Genomic DNA, 16,455 nt, shown 5'->3' on the forward strand with positions numbered 1-16,455 from the left:
TCTACATGGTGCATCGTTTCTGGCTCTAATCTCTCGTGTCTTCCTAAGCCCGTATTTCCAACTGCCTACTTGATAACATTAGTTGAATGTTTTGTGAGCAATTTTTAATCTGTCCATAACTAAGTTAATCTGGTTTTCTCAAACTGCTTCTCTTCCAGGTTTCCCATGTGTTTATTAAAGGTTTTTTATATCACAGGATTAATAGGTCTGTGTTCCCATCCTTTTACTCTCAATTTGTTATGTAGACCTAGCATGTTGTCAGTTCTGTTTGTGTTACTCCCTCACCTGAAATGTTGCCTCTTCCTTTCTCTTTCTTAATCATCCTTCAGGTCCCTGCTCATCCCTTTTATGAAACGGTCCTCAGTCTCCCATCTGAAATTTATTTAGAGTAAATAGGTAGAAGTAAATTGATCTTTTGGAAACATTTTTAATTTTTGTAAAGGTGTGAATTACCTCTGGTCCACTTTCATGTGTGAGCAAAAAATTAAGTATGAAAAAGAACTGTAGAAGAATGCATATAGATGTTAAAGTGTATCATAATCTCTTCATGCCTGTTTGACTTTCCATCCTTCATGTTCTTTTTATCTTGGAGGGTCCATAAGAGTGCCTGTCTGGGAGGAGAGGAGACACAGAAAAGTAGTTACTGGCTCTATTTTTGTTCTTTGTTCCTCTCTGGNTTCTTTGTGCCTCTCTGGTGATTTCTCTCTTGGGGTCAATTGGACATAAATGATGAGGCATTTATAGAACATGCAGGGTTTTGAAATTTGACTGTTAATGTACTATTTGAAAGTTTACTGACTCTATTCTAGAATTGAAGGAATAAAGAGGAATAAATTCCACTTGCTCTGAAGGATCCATGATAAGATCCAAGTGCANGGGGCTCGATCCCATAACGCCAGGATCACGCCCTGAGCCAAAGGCAGACGCTTAACCGCTATGCCACCCAGGCGCCCCCAGGGTTTTGAAATTTGACTGTTAATGTACTATTTGAAAGTTTACTGACTCTATTCTAGAATTGCAGGAGTAAAGAGGAATAAATTCCACTTGCTCTGAAGGATCCATGATAAGATCCAAGTGCACCATTCAGATTTTAAGATTTTATCATTCTTATGTCTACTTTTACTTATTACTTTAAATTATAACCTTAGTATTTTAATGATCCTTTGTTGTCTGTATGTCTCATTATTTTTTACGTATTTTATGCCAATTTATAGTATTTCTTACACTGTATTATCATTTATATTATTTCTGTCTCTCATGACCATTTCTGACAAAATGTTTTCCTACATTGTATTCTGGATTTTAGCAAAATTTGTTTTTCATGTTCTGTTTTTATATTTGGAGAATACTCCATTTTATGAATCTTGGTGGGAGGAAGCTTCTCTCGCCTTGTACAAACTAAAAATGCCAGATAATCGCTTTACCAGTTCAGGCATGTGACCTGGGCTCAGCCACTTGGATATTCCTATTCTGAACTTTGAGTGGAGTTTAATTATTTTTNTTCTGAACTTTGAGTGGAGCTTAATTATTTTTTGATATCACAGAAAACCCAAAACAATAAACAGACAAATTATTAGAAATAATAGGGGAATTTATCAGGGTGGTTGGATGAGATCAGTTTATTTTTCTATATACCAGTAACAAAAAAAANTTACCAGTTCAGGCATGTGACCTGGGCTCAGCCACTTGGATATTCCTATTCTGAACTTTGAGTGGAGTTTAATTATTTTTTGATATCACAGAAAACCCAAAACAATAAACAGACAAATTATTAGAAATAATAGGGGAATTTATCAGGGTGGCTGGATGAGATCAGTTTATTTTTCTATATACCAGTAACAAAAAAAAATTTCTTTTAAATATATTTTTCTCTTAAAGAAGCAGGGATTCTGAAATATGTCTTATTTTGGGATTGTGTCATGTATCCTTATGATTAAATTCAGGTTTTACATTTTTTAGCAAGAACGCCATAGAAGTGACCTGGTATTCTTTTTCAGAGGCTCATATTAAGATGATATTGACATATCTCATTACCAGCATTGTGACCTTGCATCATTTGATTAAGGCGGTGTCTGACAGGTTTCTCTACTATAAATAGGTTCTTTTTCCATATGTACTGAGAAGCTATCTTCTGGAGTGATGCTTTGAGATCATGCAAATATCCTGTTTTTCTTCATAACTTTTTCTCGACTAGTCATTCTTGATGATTCTTGCCTGTGAGAATTATTATGTTTGCTGAATGGTGATTTCCTTGTTTCTTCTGCATTAATTGGAATACTGTAAGGAAGAAGTATCCTTTTCTTCAGTTTCATTTATTTTGTTGGTTATTGATATCAGTGTGAAGTTGTGGATATCATTATAAATTTTTTACTTTGTTACTAAAATTGTTCCAAATTTGGCCATTGATTGCTCTTTGGAGTTGGCTACTCTGTCCTTTCAGTATGCTCCATCATTTTTCCTTATATTCTAGCAGTGTAAGATGTTCTAGACTTATCTTGTATTTTCCCTGCCCCAGACCTGGGATCAGCCATGTCCCCAGGGAACCTGGTATCTCTTAATTGGAGAATAGTATGAGAAACCAAGACCTGGGTTCCAGGTATGCTCATTGCTTCTCAGGGATCACTGCTGCTTGTCCTATCAGCAGGCAGAGCTAGGAAATACATGTTTGCATACGTACACACATCTGTACAGGTCCTGTGTCCATTTACCTGTATATGTTAAAAATCATGAGTTTATAATGATACCTTTGATTCCAATCCAATACTGCTGGGTTCATTCTAGCCTCCCTCAGTTTCTTGTTCTTGACTAGTTTCCCCATCAGTGGGAAACTTGGGCCTTATGATTCACAACATATCTAGCGACTTGCTGAATCCTAAATAAACATGAAGTAGTTTCTGAATTGTTGATCTATTCAAACCTGTTGGTTAAAGTTCATTTTCTAATTTCCTCAAGAAAGGTCCACATGAGCAATTTTCCCTGAGGTTCTATGTGGTCAAAAATGTTACCTTCTGCCTTTATTCTCTGCTTGGGTATAGAAGCCCCCAGTCACATTTGCTTTTCTGGGAGGTTGGAGGGAGTGCTACTGCTGCTGAAGTTAGCCAGGTGACCTTCCACATTTCCACTGCTTGCTTTCAGAAACCCATATTGCCCAGTTGCCCAAATGATTCTTTTTCTATCTTGAAAGCCTAGTAATCTTGCTATAGCATGTCTTGATTTCAACCATTGTGGATCATTTTTCCCTGGCACATGATAGGGTCTTTGCGTATGTAGAGCCGTACCTTACTTAATTTCAGGAAAGAACTTTTGAATGTTCTTTTTTTTACGAACTTTCAAAGACATACAACAAAGATGAAAGAATTTTAGATTTATACCTGTATATGTGACACCTATATTTTACTACTAAGATTTTAGTATTTTCATTTATCATATCTCTACTTATCCATCCTTTATCTATCATTAATCCATTGTATTTATGTATCTTCTTTTGGGAAGTTTCTTAAACACATTTGTGCATTTAAAAACATTGGTTGGTTGTTTTTTGTGGGTTTTGTTTTTGACTTACCAGAGTTCTTTATATGTGCTGGATACTTTTACTTTGTCAAATGTGGGTGTTTTGTGAGTATTTTCTCCCAATCTGTGGAAATCTGTTCATGTTTTTCACATTTTCTTGGTGAGAAGTTTTTAATTTTGATGAAGTCTAATTAATCAATGTTTTCTTTTATAACTTTTGTTCTCCATGACCTGAGGTATCCATGCTTAGCCCCAAATTGTGAAGATGATCTCTTTTGAAACCTTCGTTTTTAACTCTTATATTAGGTCTGCAATCCATCTTGGGTTCATTTTTGTTGTGATGTAATATACTGTTCACGGTCATTGTTTTTCATGCGGGTGTTCATTTACTCCAGTACCAGNGTACATCCCCAGATTCCGATGTAAAGTTTGATGCTTCATTAGTTGCGTATAATACCCAGTGCACCATGCAATACGTGCCCTCCTTAATACCCATCACCAGCCTATCCCATTCCGCCACTCCCTTCCCCTCTGAAGCCCTCAGTTTGTTTCCCAGACTCCATAGTCTCTCATGGTTCATTCCCCCTTCTGATTACTCCCCCCCTTTCTTCTTCCCTTTCTTCTACCAATCTTCCTACTTCTTATGTTCCATAGATGAGTGAAACTGTATGATAATTGTCTTTCTCTGCTTGACTTATTTCACTTAGCATTATCTCCTCCAGTGCCGTCCATGTTGCAGCANGCAAATGTTGAGAATTCGTTCTTTCTGATAGCTGAGTAATATTCCATTGTATATATGGACCACAGCTTCTTAATCCAGTCATCTGTTGAAGGGCATCTCGGCTCCTTCCACGATTTAGCTATTGTGGACAATGGTGCTATGAACATTGGGGTGCATATGGCCCTTCTCTTCACTATGTCTATATCTTTGGGGTAAACACCCAGTAGGGCAATGGCTGGATCATACCTCACTATCCTGATGACTATAACTTTGAATTAAGTATTGAAATCAGGTAGGACTAAGTCCTCCAATTTTATTGTTTTCAGGATTGATTTAGGTTTTATAGGTCCTTTGCATTTCTGCATACCTTTGAGAGTCCTCATAATCACTTCTCCTATCTGGTGTTGCTTCATAGTAGCAAGTGTTTCAACTGGGTATTTTATCTTTTAAATTAGTGGGGAAATATTTGGTCACAAGTTTTCATCTGTTTTGTGGCTATTGATATAGTTTTTTTGTTGTTGTTCATAGATTTTGCTGAATTTCTACCTTTTTTCTTATATTTTTGTATAGTAGCTGTGCTGGTTGCTTTTTTCATGAATCATCATAGAAGGAAATAGCTTTTTTTTTTTTTTTTTTACCACCCCCCCCCCAGACCCCTGGGTTACAGGAGGAGGAGGAGGGGGCAAAGTAGTGTTCCAGACTAGTTGTTTTGTAATCAAAGACTCCTTGTAGCCGCTGTAGATTCAGGCTTCTTCCTGCAAATATCATTAGTCTGTGCAATTCTTCAGGCTACCTCTGATTATTGGAACCACATTGGATTCCTTTTGAGCTTGAGAAGTTTGGTTATTAATATTGGTCTCACTGAAAATGGAGTTTGCAGTTTTGTATCTGTTGCTCATTGATAATTCTGTATACTGTTAGTGCTTCCTAGGCAAATTCTGTAGAAGTGGCTTAATCTTTTCTAGTTAGACAGTTCAGTGTGCTTTCAGCCAGGATTTAGTTCCCTGAATGCTTTGAAACTTTTTCCCACCCAAAGCACGTGAAGAGTACAGTAGCCTCAGAAACAATAGGCCTCTGTCTAGTTATGTTTTCTCAAGCTCTCATAATTACCTGTGAGTCCTCTTTTTTAAATGCAGAAGTACAGATGTCATTCTAATTATTCTTTCATTCAATGAACATGCATTTATTGAAGTACTAAAATGAAGAAGGTACTAAAAGAGATTTAAAAAACCCACTGGACAATAGATTGTGTCCTTAGCCTGGAATCTAGCATTACACAGGAATATTTTTTTCTCTACTTTTTTTTTTTTTGTTTTTCTGCACTTGAAATAAAATACTTATTAATTATACACACACACGGCTAAAGATTCCCAGTAGTCTACAAAGTTTGTTATTCTAAGCAGTAGTCTCCTGTCTTCACTCTTCCTAACGCCCCTGCAATTTCCTTCTTTTCCCTTCTCCATCTCCTTCCCTCTGAGACCTTTTCCATCTTCTCACCTAGCTGGCTGGCAGTCGGGCAGAGCAGACAGACCTCCCTATAATGCTATTTAGTTGACATTATTCTTTGATCTTTTCAAAGAACTAACTTTTAGTTTTATTTCATTTCTTTATTTTCCCGTTATATTAATTTCCATTCTTTATTACTTCTTCCCTTCTACTTGCTTTTAGTTTGGTTTACTCTTTTTCTAGATTTTTAGATTTTTCTGAACTCTTAGATTTTTTTCCCCTAGATTTTTCTGAAATCTTAGGCTATTGGCTGGAGATCTTTTCTAATAGAGGCCATTTTAAACCATAAATTTCTCTCTCCCACATTAGGTGCATCTCATAAATTTTGATTTGTCAGGTTTTACTTTCATTCAGACCAAAATACTCTGTAAATCCCCTTATAATTACTTCTTTGACCATAAATTATTTGGAAATGTATTGTTTAATTTTTACCTATTTGTAGATTTCCCAAATTTCCTTCTGTTGTTTTATTTCTAATTCAGGCCTTTTAAATTTATCAGTATTTGTTTATGACCTGGCAAATGGCCTATCCTGGACAAGAGTCCATGTTGCTTAAAAAGAATGGATTCTGCTATTGTCCAAGAGAAGTGTTTTATAAATGTCTGTTAGGTCAAGTTGATAGTGTTGTTCAGGTCTTCTGTGGACTTGCTGATTGTCTGGTGTTTCTGTTTTTTATTTTAAATTACAGATTACTGTGTTAGTGCCTCAATAGTGTTTTTGGCCTGTAATTTTTTTTAGCAGTTGCGTTTTAAGATGTTTGCTTAAGCGTTTGTTACAAATCATACAAATGCCAATTAGGAAGAAATCGTACATACATAATATCCTATTAAATTTGCTTGTAATTCAACAAATATTTATCCAAACAGTGGTAAGTACTAGGCATATCATTGAATAAAACAAGGCCTCTGCCCAATAAAATTTATGGAAAAAGACAGATTAAAAACAAATATATAATACATTAAATGGTAGTAAACACTTGAAAATAAGCCAGAGCAAATAAGAAGGGTAGTGTGTGGTTGTGGGATGGTTTATTAGAGTGGTCAGGACAGTTGGGCAAAGACTTGAAGGATGCAAGAATTGGACAATCCAAGCAGACTGACAGCATGTGCAAAGGGCCTAAGGCAAGAGCCTTGCTTGGCACGTTCTGTGAAACAGCAAGGAGAGGCCTGTGTGGCTGGAGCACAAAAGGTGAGGGGTTCAGTAGTAGGAGGTAGTCAGAGAAGGAGTGGGGAGGGCCAGGTCACACAGGACGCTACAGGCCATATTAAGAACTTTGCTTTTACTCTAAGTCAGGGGACTAACCGGGCCACATGGCAAATATTTGAGGCTTTGCGCACCATACATTTTCTTTTGAATCTATTTAGCTCTGCTGTTGCAGCCTGAAAACAGCCAGAAACAATATGTAAATGAAAGGGTGGGGTTGTGTTCCCAGTAAGGTTTTACTTTGTGAAAACACGCAGTGGGCCTGTTATGATCTACTTAAAACAAAATCATTTGAGGGTTTCAAGTAGACACTTGACTGACTTTTCATTCCTTTAAGTTGCTTTAAAATACTCTATTTGGAAATCATTTTGGATTTATAGAAAACTTACACAAAAAATAGCATATTCCCTTGACTCAGCTTGTGTAATGGTAACTTACGTAGCCATGATAAAACTATCAAAACCAGGAAATTCACATTGGTATGATACAATTTGCTAAACTGTAGACTTTATATTCAAATTAGACATTTTTCCATGTCAGGTCGTTTTTCTGTTTTGGCATCCAGTCCTAAGTATCACTTTGTATTTGCCTCCTATCCATGATGGATCGTTGCACTTCTCTTGTCTTTCATGAACTCGGAGACCTTTATTGAGTACACTCATCAGTTACATTGCAGAATATCTCAGTTTGGATTTGTTTGATATTTTCTCATGATTAGTCTGTAGTGACGCGTTTTTGGTGAGAATAACATGATTTACCTTTTAAAAGGATCATACTGACTTCTTTGGAAAGGGAAGCAAAGAACCTACTTAGGAAACTACTGTAATAATTCAGGTGAGGCCTCGACTAGGATGATTAAAAAATTTGAACAGAATGGGCTCTGATTAGAAAAGTTTGAGAACTATTGCGGTAGCATCAACTATTTAGGAGAAGGAAAGAAAAACTATGATAGACATATTGGAGATGAAGGGTGTGTTCATCTATTCTTTTAACAGCTTGACCATTTTAGAAACTAGTAACACCAACTGGTATTTGTTAGCTTTTCTGATACATCTGCATTGAATTTAAAGTATCATAAAGTCAAGCATTAGATGGAGAGGAATAGCTTTTCCTTGGACTGTAGGGAAATAAAATTTATTATGAGCTGCCAGCCCCATTCTAGCACATACTCTTCCTTTTAGTCCTTTTGATTTGTCACTTGTACACATTAGTTTTCTGGAATTTTCATAGGATCCTTATTATGTAAAGTAACATCTGTTTCAGGCCCTGAAAGAGTTAATAAGGACTGGACTTACTTGTTATAAGCAACTAGAAGGCTAAACAAAATACGATTCATTTGTTCTCCTACATTGGACAGCAGACTATGCATGATGGGATTCCTTGAGACAGAAAAATAAATGCAGTGAATACCACAATTCCCCTAACTTTCTGCCTGGAGATGCATTCCAGATCACATTGCACAAGGGCAGTCACAGAGAGGGCAAGTGGGAACTGCAGAACAGAGCTGCAGAAAGGAGACTGCTACACAGAAAATGATGGTGCCTTTGGGTCCTTGATGTATTGGGCGACACGTGCACAGGGTGAAATTCACAAGTCTGGGGGAGAAAATGATCAGGGATCTGCAACCTGAACATTCCCGTTGCTCACACAGGATGAGTTCTAACCAGCCAGAATGGCAAGTCCTTGGTAATGACCCAGGGCATTTAGTGGAGAACCCAGAGCAGCTGAATTGTCTTTGAAGTGGTTATTCTAGGCCCACCCCAGCAAAGCTTAAAAAGAGGCCCATGAGAGGTCAACTAATCCACAAATAATTTGCCTGCTAAAATAAAGCCCAATGCTTTAAAAAAAAAAAATTAAGACACTCAACGATGTAGCATTTATAATGTCTGTTACCAAATAAAGAATGGTTAGCATGCCAAGGAGAAAAAAAAAGGGAATCATAACTAAAAGAAAATTTAGCTAATAGAAACAAACCTAGAAATGATGGAGGTGATACAACTGGCAGGAAAGGACAACAAAACAACTATTACAAACATTTTCAAGTACTTAGCACCATGAGGAATGGATTGGAAAATGTATGAACGAATCAAATGGTGGAACATATAGCAATGAAAAGTACAACATCTGAAATTTAAAATTTACTGTATAATCTTAACAGATTAGCCATTGCAGAAGGAAAGGTCAGTGAATTGAAGAATGACAATAGAATGTGCCCAAAATTAAGTATATACAGGAAAAGACTGACAACAGTGTTATTCACTGCATTTATCTATGGGATAATATTAACTGATCTACCGTATGAAATTCCAGAATGGAGAGGAGAAAGAAGGAATAATGACTGAAATTTTTCCGTATTTGAAGAAAAATATAAATCCTTAGATTCAAAAAGTCCAAAAAATCCTGAACAGAATAAACACAAAACCACTTGTCAGGTATGTCATAATCAAATTGCTGAAAACAGATAAAGAGAAGGTCTTGAAAGAAGCCAAAGCAAAGACACATTATGCACAGGAAAAGAAAATTAAGAGTCCTGTAGATTCTCTTAGAAACTATGCAAGTCCAAGACAATGGAACAGTGTTTTTAAAGTGCTAGAGGAGGAGCCTGTTTTTTTTTTTAATTTTTAGATGAATTGTCTTAGATTTCATAGTCGACATTATAAAGTATTGATGCTATATACATCGTCATGACACCCATGTATGTGGGCATCTATGAAAACAGTATACAGATACAGTGCAATCTCTATCCAAATAACAATGGCATTTTTCTTAGCACAAAGAATCAAAGGGCACCTTGATCCCTTCTATTGGTTGGCAGCCTGAGGGCTGGTCTACACTGCTTGTGTGCCTGGCCTTCAGCTATGTCACAGGCTCTAGACTATTGATCAGTGGGCTTCTGAGTTCTAAGCAAAGTCTTCCACCATCTTTGAGATTTTAAGTGTAATTTCTTTCATTACTCAATAAAATGAATCAAGAAATATGAGTAAGGATAGAGAAGACGTGTACAATGCTATCAACCTAATGATACAAAAATCTTAAGAGGTTATTTAGGAGGTAACTATCCAAGGTGGTAGATATTGTTTTTGTTTTTATGACCTCTTCCTAGAGACTATCTTATGGCCTGTTGACTAATTCAACCTTTTAAAAAAATTGAATTATAACTGACATACAATATTATGTTAGTTTCAGATGTACAAGATAGCAATTGAGTATTTTTATTTTTTATTATGTTCAGTTAGCCACCATATAGTACATCATTAGTTTTTGATGTAGTGTTCAATGATTCATTATTTGCGTATAACACCCAGTGCTCATCACAACACATGCCCTCCTTAATACCCATCACCTGGCTACCCCATTCCCCCCCCCAGTATTTTTATGTATTTAAAAATGCTCACCACGATAGGTCTAGTAACCATCTATCACCATACAAAGTTGTTGCAGTATTATTGACCATATCCCTATGCTGTACATTACATCTCCACGAATTATTTTATAACTGGAAGTTTGTACCTCTTAATCTCATTCACCTGTTTCACCCATTCCCCACCCCCCAACCAACAGTTCTCCATATCTAGGAGTCTGTTTTTATTCTGTTTGTAAATTTGTTTTGTTTTTTAGAGCCCACATTTAAGTGAAATTATATTGTGTTTGTCTGACTGACTTACTATAGGTCCACCCACGTTGTCACAAGTGGCAAGATTTCATTTTTTTTTTTTTTGTAGCTGAATGATATTCCACTTTGTAGGCCACGTTTTCTTTGTCCATTTATCTATCAGTGGGCACTTGATTTGCTTCTGTATCTTGCCTATTGTAAATAATGCTGCTTTGAACATGGGGATCCATAAATCTTTTCAAATTAGTGCTTTTGTTTTCTTTGGATAAATACCCAGAAGTGGAATTGCTGGACCATATGGTGGCTGTATTTTAAGTTTTTGTGGACCCTCTGTACGGTTTTCCAGTGGAGGCTGCACCGATTTCTTTGCCCACCAACAGTGGTATTTCGTAGCTGTTTTGATTTGCATTTCCCTGATAAGTGTAATAGGGAGCATCTTTTCATGTGCCTTTGTGTGTCGTCTTTGGAAAAATGTCTGTTCAGGTCTTCTGCCCATTTTTAAATCCGGTTGTTGAGGTTTTTGTTACTGAGTTCTATCAGTTCTTCATACATTTTGGCGAGCAACCATTCCAAACATCTCCTCTGTTCGGTAGGTTGCCTTTCATTGTGTTGATGGTTTCCGTTGCTATGCAGAAGCTCTTTGTTTGGTGGGGTTCTGTTTGTTTATTTTTGCTTTTGTTTCCCTTGCCTGAGGAGACCTATCCAAAAAAATATTTCTGAGAATGATGTCCAAGGGTTTACTGCCTGTTTTTTTCCTAGGAGTTCTATGGTTTCAACTCTTACTTAAGTCTTCAGTGCAATTGTGAGTTAATTTTTTTGGTATGGTGTAAGATAATGGTCCAGTTTTATTCTTTTGCATGTGACTGCAGTTTTCCCAACACAACTGATCAAAGAAACTGTCTTTATTCCTTTGTATGTTCTTGTTGCTTTGTTGTAGGTTAATTGACCCTTGAAGGATGAGTTTACTTCTGGGCTCTCCTCTATTCTATTGATCTATTTGTCTTTTTCTATCAGTACCGTACTGTTTTGATTACTATAGCTCCAGAGTATAGTTTGAAATTGGGAGCATGTTACCTCCAACTTCGCAGTTCTTTCGTCTGTCTCAAAATTGCTCTGGCTGTTTGGAGGTCTTTTGTGGTTACCCAACAAATTTTAGGATTATTTGTTCTAGGTCTGAGAAAAATGCTGTTGGTATTTTGATAGGGATTGCATTGAAATATGTAGACTGCTTTGAAAATGGTATGGACATTTTAACAATTCTTCCAACCCATCCTCATGTTTTATCTTTCCATTTGTGTCATCTCCAATTTCTTCCATCAGTATCTTAGAGTTTTCGGAGATCTTTTTCCACTTTGGTTAAATTTATTCCTAGGTATTTTATTCTTTTTGATGCAATTATAAACAGGATGACTGTCTTAATTTTTTTTCTAATAGTTCATTATTAGTATATAGAAACACAACAGATTTCTGTATGTTAACTCCATGTTCTTCAGCTTTACTGAATTTATGTTCTGTGGAAAGAATGGGTGCTCTGCTGGTTGGGGATGGAGCATTCTGTACTCTGTCTCACCACAACTGGTCCAGTGCAGCAAAATGATCTAAGCTTTTCTTTCTTTCTTTTTTTTTTTTAAAGATTTTATTTATTTATTCGACAGAGATAGAGACAGCCAGCGAGAGAGGGAACACAAGCAGGGGGGAGTGGGAGAGGAAGAAGCAGGCTCATAGCGGAGGAGCCTGATGTGGGGCTCGATCCCACAACGCCGGGATCACGCCCTGAGCTGAAGGCAGATGCTTAATGACTGTGCCACCCAGGCACCCCCTAAGCTTTTCTGTTCAGCATTCCATTGATCATGTATTCCCAATTTGTACTTATATAAAATATTCACAAATTAGACATATATGCTATTAATAGCTTATTACACTCCCTAAAATATATAAAAAATAGAAAATTGTTTTTTTACATTTAACTTTTTTAATCCTCTTTTTTGTAATTGACCTATTTAAAGTCATAGTTATGCAGCCATCATCTTAGTTTTAGAACATTTTCATCATCCCAAAAAACAACTCTGTACCCCATCACCCATTAATAGCATTCACCCATTAATACCCTTCTCCCTCTATCCCTAGGCGACCACAAGTTTATTTTCTGTTTGTATAGATTGTTCAGTTCTGGACATTTTATACAAACACAGTCATATAATATGTGGACACACATTTGTAACGGGCTTTTTTCACTTAGCATCATGTGTTCAGGGTTCATCCCTGTTGCAGTAAGTACTAATAATATCTTAGTTTTAATATAAAAATATTTAATTTTTACCATGAGGAACACTTGATTCTCCAGGAAAAAAATGTTCTTCTTTTTCTACGTATTCCCATTCTCCTTCCTTCCTATCCCAAACACACCATTCACATACCCCCTAGAATACACACAGCTCAGTTTTATATTCACAGATATATTCCCAGAACTGGATGATAATACTGCCTCTTAAAAAGTCTCCACATGCCATTAAAAAGGGTTTCAGGAAAAAGTGCTCTCTTAATTTAAAGCAAGCCAGACCCAAGATCTCCGATACTGCCTAGCTTACTGTCTACATGGCCGGTGGGGGAGAGGCAAGGAGGGGCCCTATGGAGATAAAGACTGGCCTGGCTGTTTGTTTCTAGGCCAGGTATGCATGTAGCTTTCTTCAGAGGCTTCCCAGAACAGTTCCCTTTGCTGATACCAGAAAGGATGGATTCTCTTATAGAAAAGTGACACCAGTTATGGTCATTTAAGCAAATCTTTTGCTAGGTATGTCAATTAACATGAAAAATAAGGATTACATATAATATTAGATCATATTAGATGTGGTTCACTTGAGTTCCATACTTTTTATTACACATTACACAATCAATTACGTTTGTGTCCACTTATTCGTCTTGGCCCACTTCCTGGGCAGCCTGTGGGGGAGACAGAGCTGGTCTTGTTCATCTCGGTATTCCTTTTTCCTTGGCTAGGCAAATCACTGGCCCTTAATAAATGCTTATCAAATTGAATTTCAGGTTGTTGCTTTAACATTAAAATTTATATAAACCAATTCTGCTCATATTCTCCAAAATTATAGCTGATGAGTGATAAGATACTCTTTGGTTAAACATGTCAGTGAATAATTTGTTAAAAGAGAGATCACTGACTAATGTTTGAGGGTATATAGGGAAAGTGTTGTATCTCCATAGCTGTTAAGAGTTTGAAGAAGGTGGTCTTACTGTCTCACTCCTCAGTCTCTAAATTTAATAATAAAAAAAGGAATCACTTTCAATCAGCAGAAGTTAAAGTTAAAATACTTTTACAGAAAATCTTCTATACAACAACTTTTTATAGCTTAATAGTTTTGTAATTTCCAGGGTTAAGCTTTATCTTTTTGTTTCGGTTTGTTTTCTTCAAGTATTAAGTGTTTTTTTTGGCAATTATTATATCCTAGATCATATTTTATGTATCATTGATTCCTTTTGACAGTTGAACATTTTCATATAAGCTGTGAATGTATTTAAAATGGGTAGGGAGTGTTTGATCTCTATTTGTATGTAATTTATTGATTGGGTGATTGATTGATAGAGACTGCATAAGTGGTGGGGAGGGGCAGAAGGAGAGGGAGGCAGAGAATCCCAAGCAGGCTCCACACCCAGTGCAGAGCCCAAAGCAGGGCTTGATCCCAGGAGCCTGAGATCTTGACCTGAGCCGAAATCAAGACTTGAATGTTTAACCGACTGAGCCACCCATGTGCCCCTATTTGTATATAAGTTTAAAGTACACAGGTCTGACAAGCATTTATTTCAAACTCTGGCTTAAATGCTTTTGACTTGGGTTCTCATTATCAGCTTAATAATAATGATGATGGTAGTAATGCAGACAATAACAGCTTTTAATTACATGGTTTTATCATTAAGTGTCATAGTCTTTAAGGTATTTTTTCCTCCTGCCTTTTATTTTTTTTTAATAAGATAGGAAAGGAAGGCTCACAGAAGTGACTTACTTTCACTTACACAGGCCAAGTAGCTACAGAGACAAATCTTGAACCTAGGTTTTATGATTGCAAGTGGAGAAATCTTTCCCTATAGCATGGTGCACCTGTTATTTATTCACTGCTTACAGTTCGGATGTTTCAAAAGAGTAGAAATATTTTCTGTATTCAGTTTTTTCTACTGAATCAAACAGAGACCATTGAAAGTAATAAAAACCGACATCTGCTTATTGTACAATGATATATTGTAGTGCAATAAAGTAGAATACAGAAATGTAAATCCATAAGTTGTCTGAAAATTGAATGTAATGCTTTCATTGAATGCTGTAATTATTTATTTGAATTCAGTATTAAAATTTAAATAAAAGTTTAAAAACTTTAATGTATGTATACTTTTTATTCTTTCCCAGACAGATACTGATTATGTACACAGTGTTGTAGCCAACCTGGAGAAAGAGTAAGTTCTTAACTATGAAAATGATAACATTTTAGTTACTGTTACTTACTGGCTTTTTGCTAAAAGAAAATGCCTTTTTTATAGTTCATTTCTCTGTGGAGTTCAGTGTTTACTGGGCCACTATCACTGGTCTTTTACATTGTCATAAAGTAGGTGCATATATATCCAGGTTTCTGACCATGGATAGATTGGTGTATTTCAATATAGAAAAGCTTTGAATGTCATACATGTGTAACTCTGTTATATACATTATTAAGCTTGAAGACGATAGAGAGGGTCATATGAGTTTACTAATGTCTTTCACCCTCGGTTGACCAAGAAAAAAATCTTTCTACTATCAGGGTAGATAGTCTTATAGTAGTTTCAAAGCTCAGTGCTGAATTATGGCTATATCTGTTCTCTTCTGCAAAGATGGAGTAACAATGTACTGTGATCAAGACACTGAGCAGCTAACAGTTGGAAAGCTTAGTAAGCTTCAGATATGATTAGTTTTTATAATACCGCCTTCATAGTTATAATAGTCATGTCGTAAAAACTAGTCACGATAAGGGTTTCTTCATTGACTTTCACCTGTTTTTGCCCGAGTGATGTATCTTTTACATAAAAAGACAAAAAGAAGTGACAATTATTTGTCAGTTCAAGATTTAAAGTAATGTTGTTCTTTCTTTGTCTATCAGAATGCTCAAACCGGAAATTTTAGAAGATATATGCAGAGTTCAAAACTAAATTATGCATTTGTTAGATTTTTTTCCCTTAGGTGCTCAATTTCTTGGCAGCCCTTTATATAAACACAGTCTAGTATAGGTTCCTCAGATACAGGAGCAGGGCAATAATTATTGGCCCCTCCTCCCATAGACCACCTGGGCAGGTCTGTGGGGCTTATGCTGTCGCTGTGTCGATTCTCTTCTTCCTCCATGTGTAGGAACACCAAGCCCAGGAAAAAGTACAACTAAGCATGAACAACATCTGTGTGAAGGCAGGTAGTTGCACAAGGATTTTGTGGAGATTTGCAAAAACTAAATGAGGGAGAATGCAAATGTGGAAGGAAGTACATGTGAATTAGTCAAGCTGCTTACAGAAACTTTAGAACGGGTTTTCTCAACCTCGACACTACTGACATTTGAGGCTGGATAATTCTTTGTCATGAGGACCGTCGTATGCATTGTAGGGTATTTAACAACCTCCCTGGTGTCTACCCACTAAGGCAGTAGTACCGCCCACAGTTAGGACAACCAGATTCCTCCAGACATTGCTCAGTGTACGCTTGGGGGACAGGGCGGCCCTCAGTGACTAGGTTAGAATGACATATAGTCTGTAACTCACAACTAAACCTTCCTGAAAATGGAGGAACTTTGGTTTTTGCATAAATATATAGAGACAGACACACATTCATTAGTCTTTCTTCAATTCTCTGTTTTCTGTGATATCTTCGTTTGATTTTTTT

General features: G+C 36.6%; 1 protein-coding gene across 2 annotated transcripts in view; it reads left to right on the forward strand.

Annotated features, from left to right (window-relative positions):
• MGAT4A (alpha-1,3-mannosyl-glycoprotein 4-beta-N-acetylglucosaminyltransferase A) overlaps positions 1-16,455 on the forward strand; it is a 121,148-nt gene that overhangs the window by 67,267 nt on the left and 37,426 nt on the right. For both annotated transcript variants that reach the window (XM_011225885.3, XM_011225886.3), the window contains exon 5: positions 14,965-15,011. In XM_011225885.3, the coding sequence (XP_011224187.1) occupies positions 14,965-15,011 (47 nt within the window). The remainder of the gene's footprint in view (positions 1-14,964; positions 15,012-16,455) is intronic.

This window comes from Ailuropoda melanoleuca, chromosome 4, assembly GCF_002007445.2.
Source record: "Ailuropoda melanoleuca isolate Jingjing chromosome 4, ASM200744v2, whole genome shotgun sequence".
Classification (NCBI taxonomy): domain Eukaryota; kingdom Metazoa; phylum Chordata; class Mammalia; order Carnivora; family Ursidae; genus Ailuropoda; species Ailuropoda melanoleuca.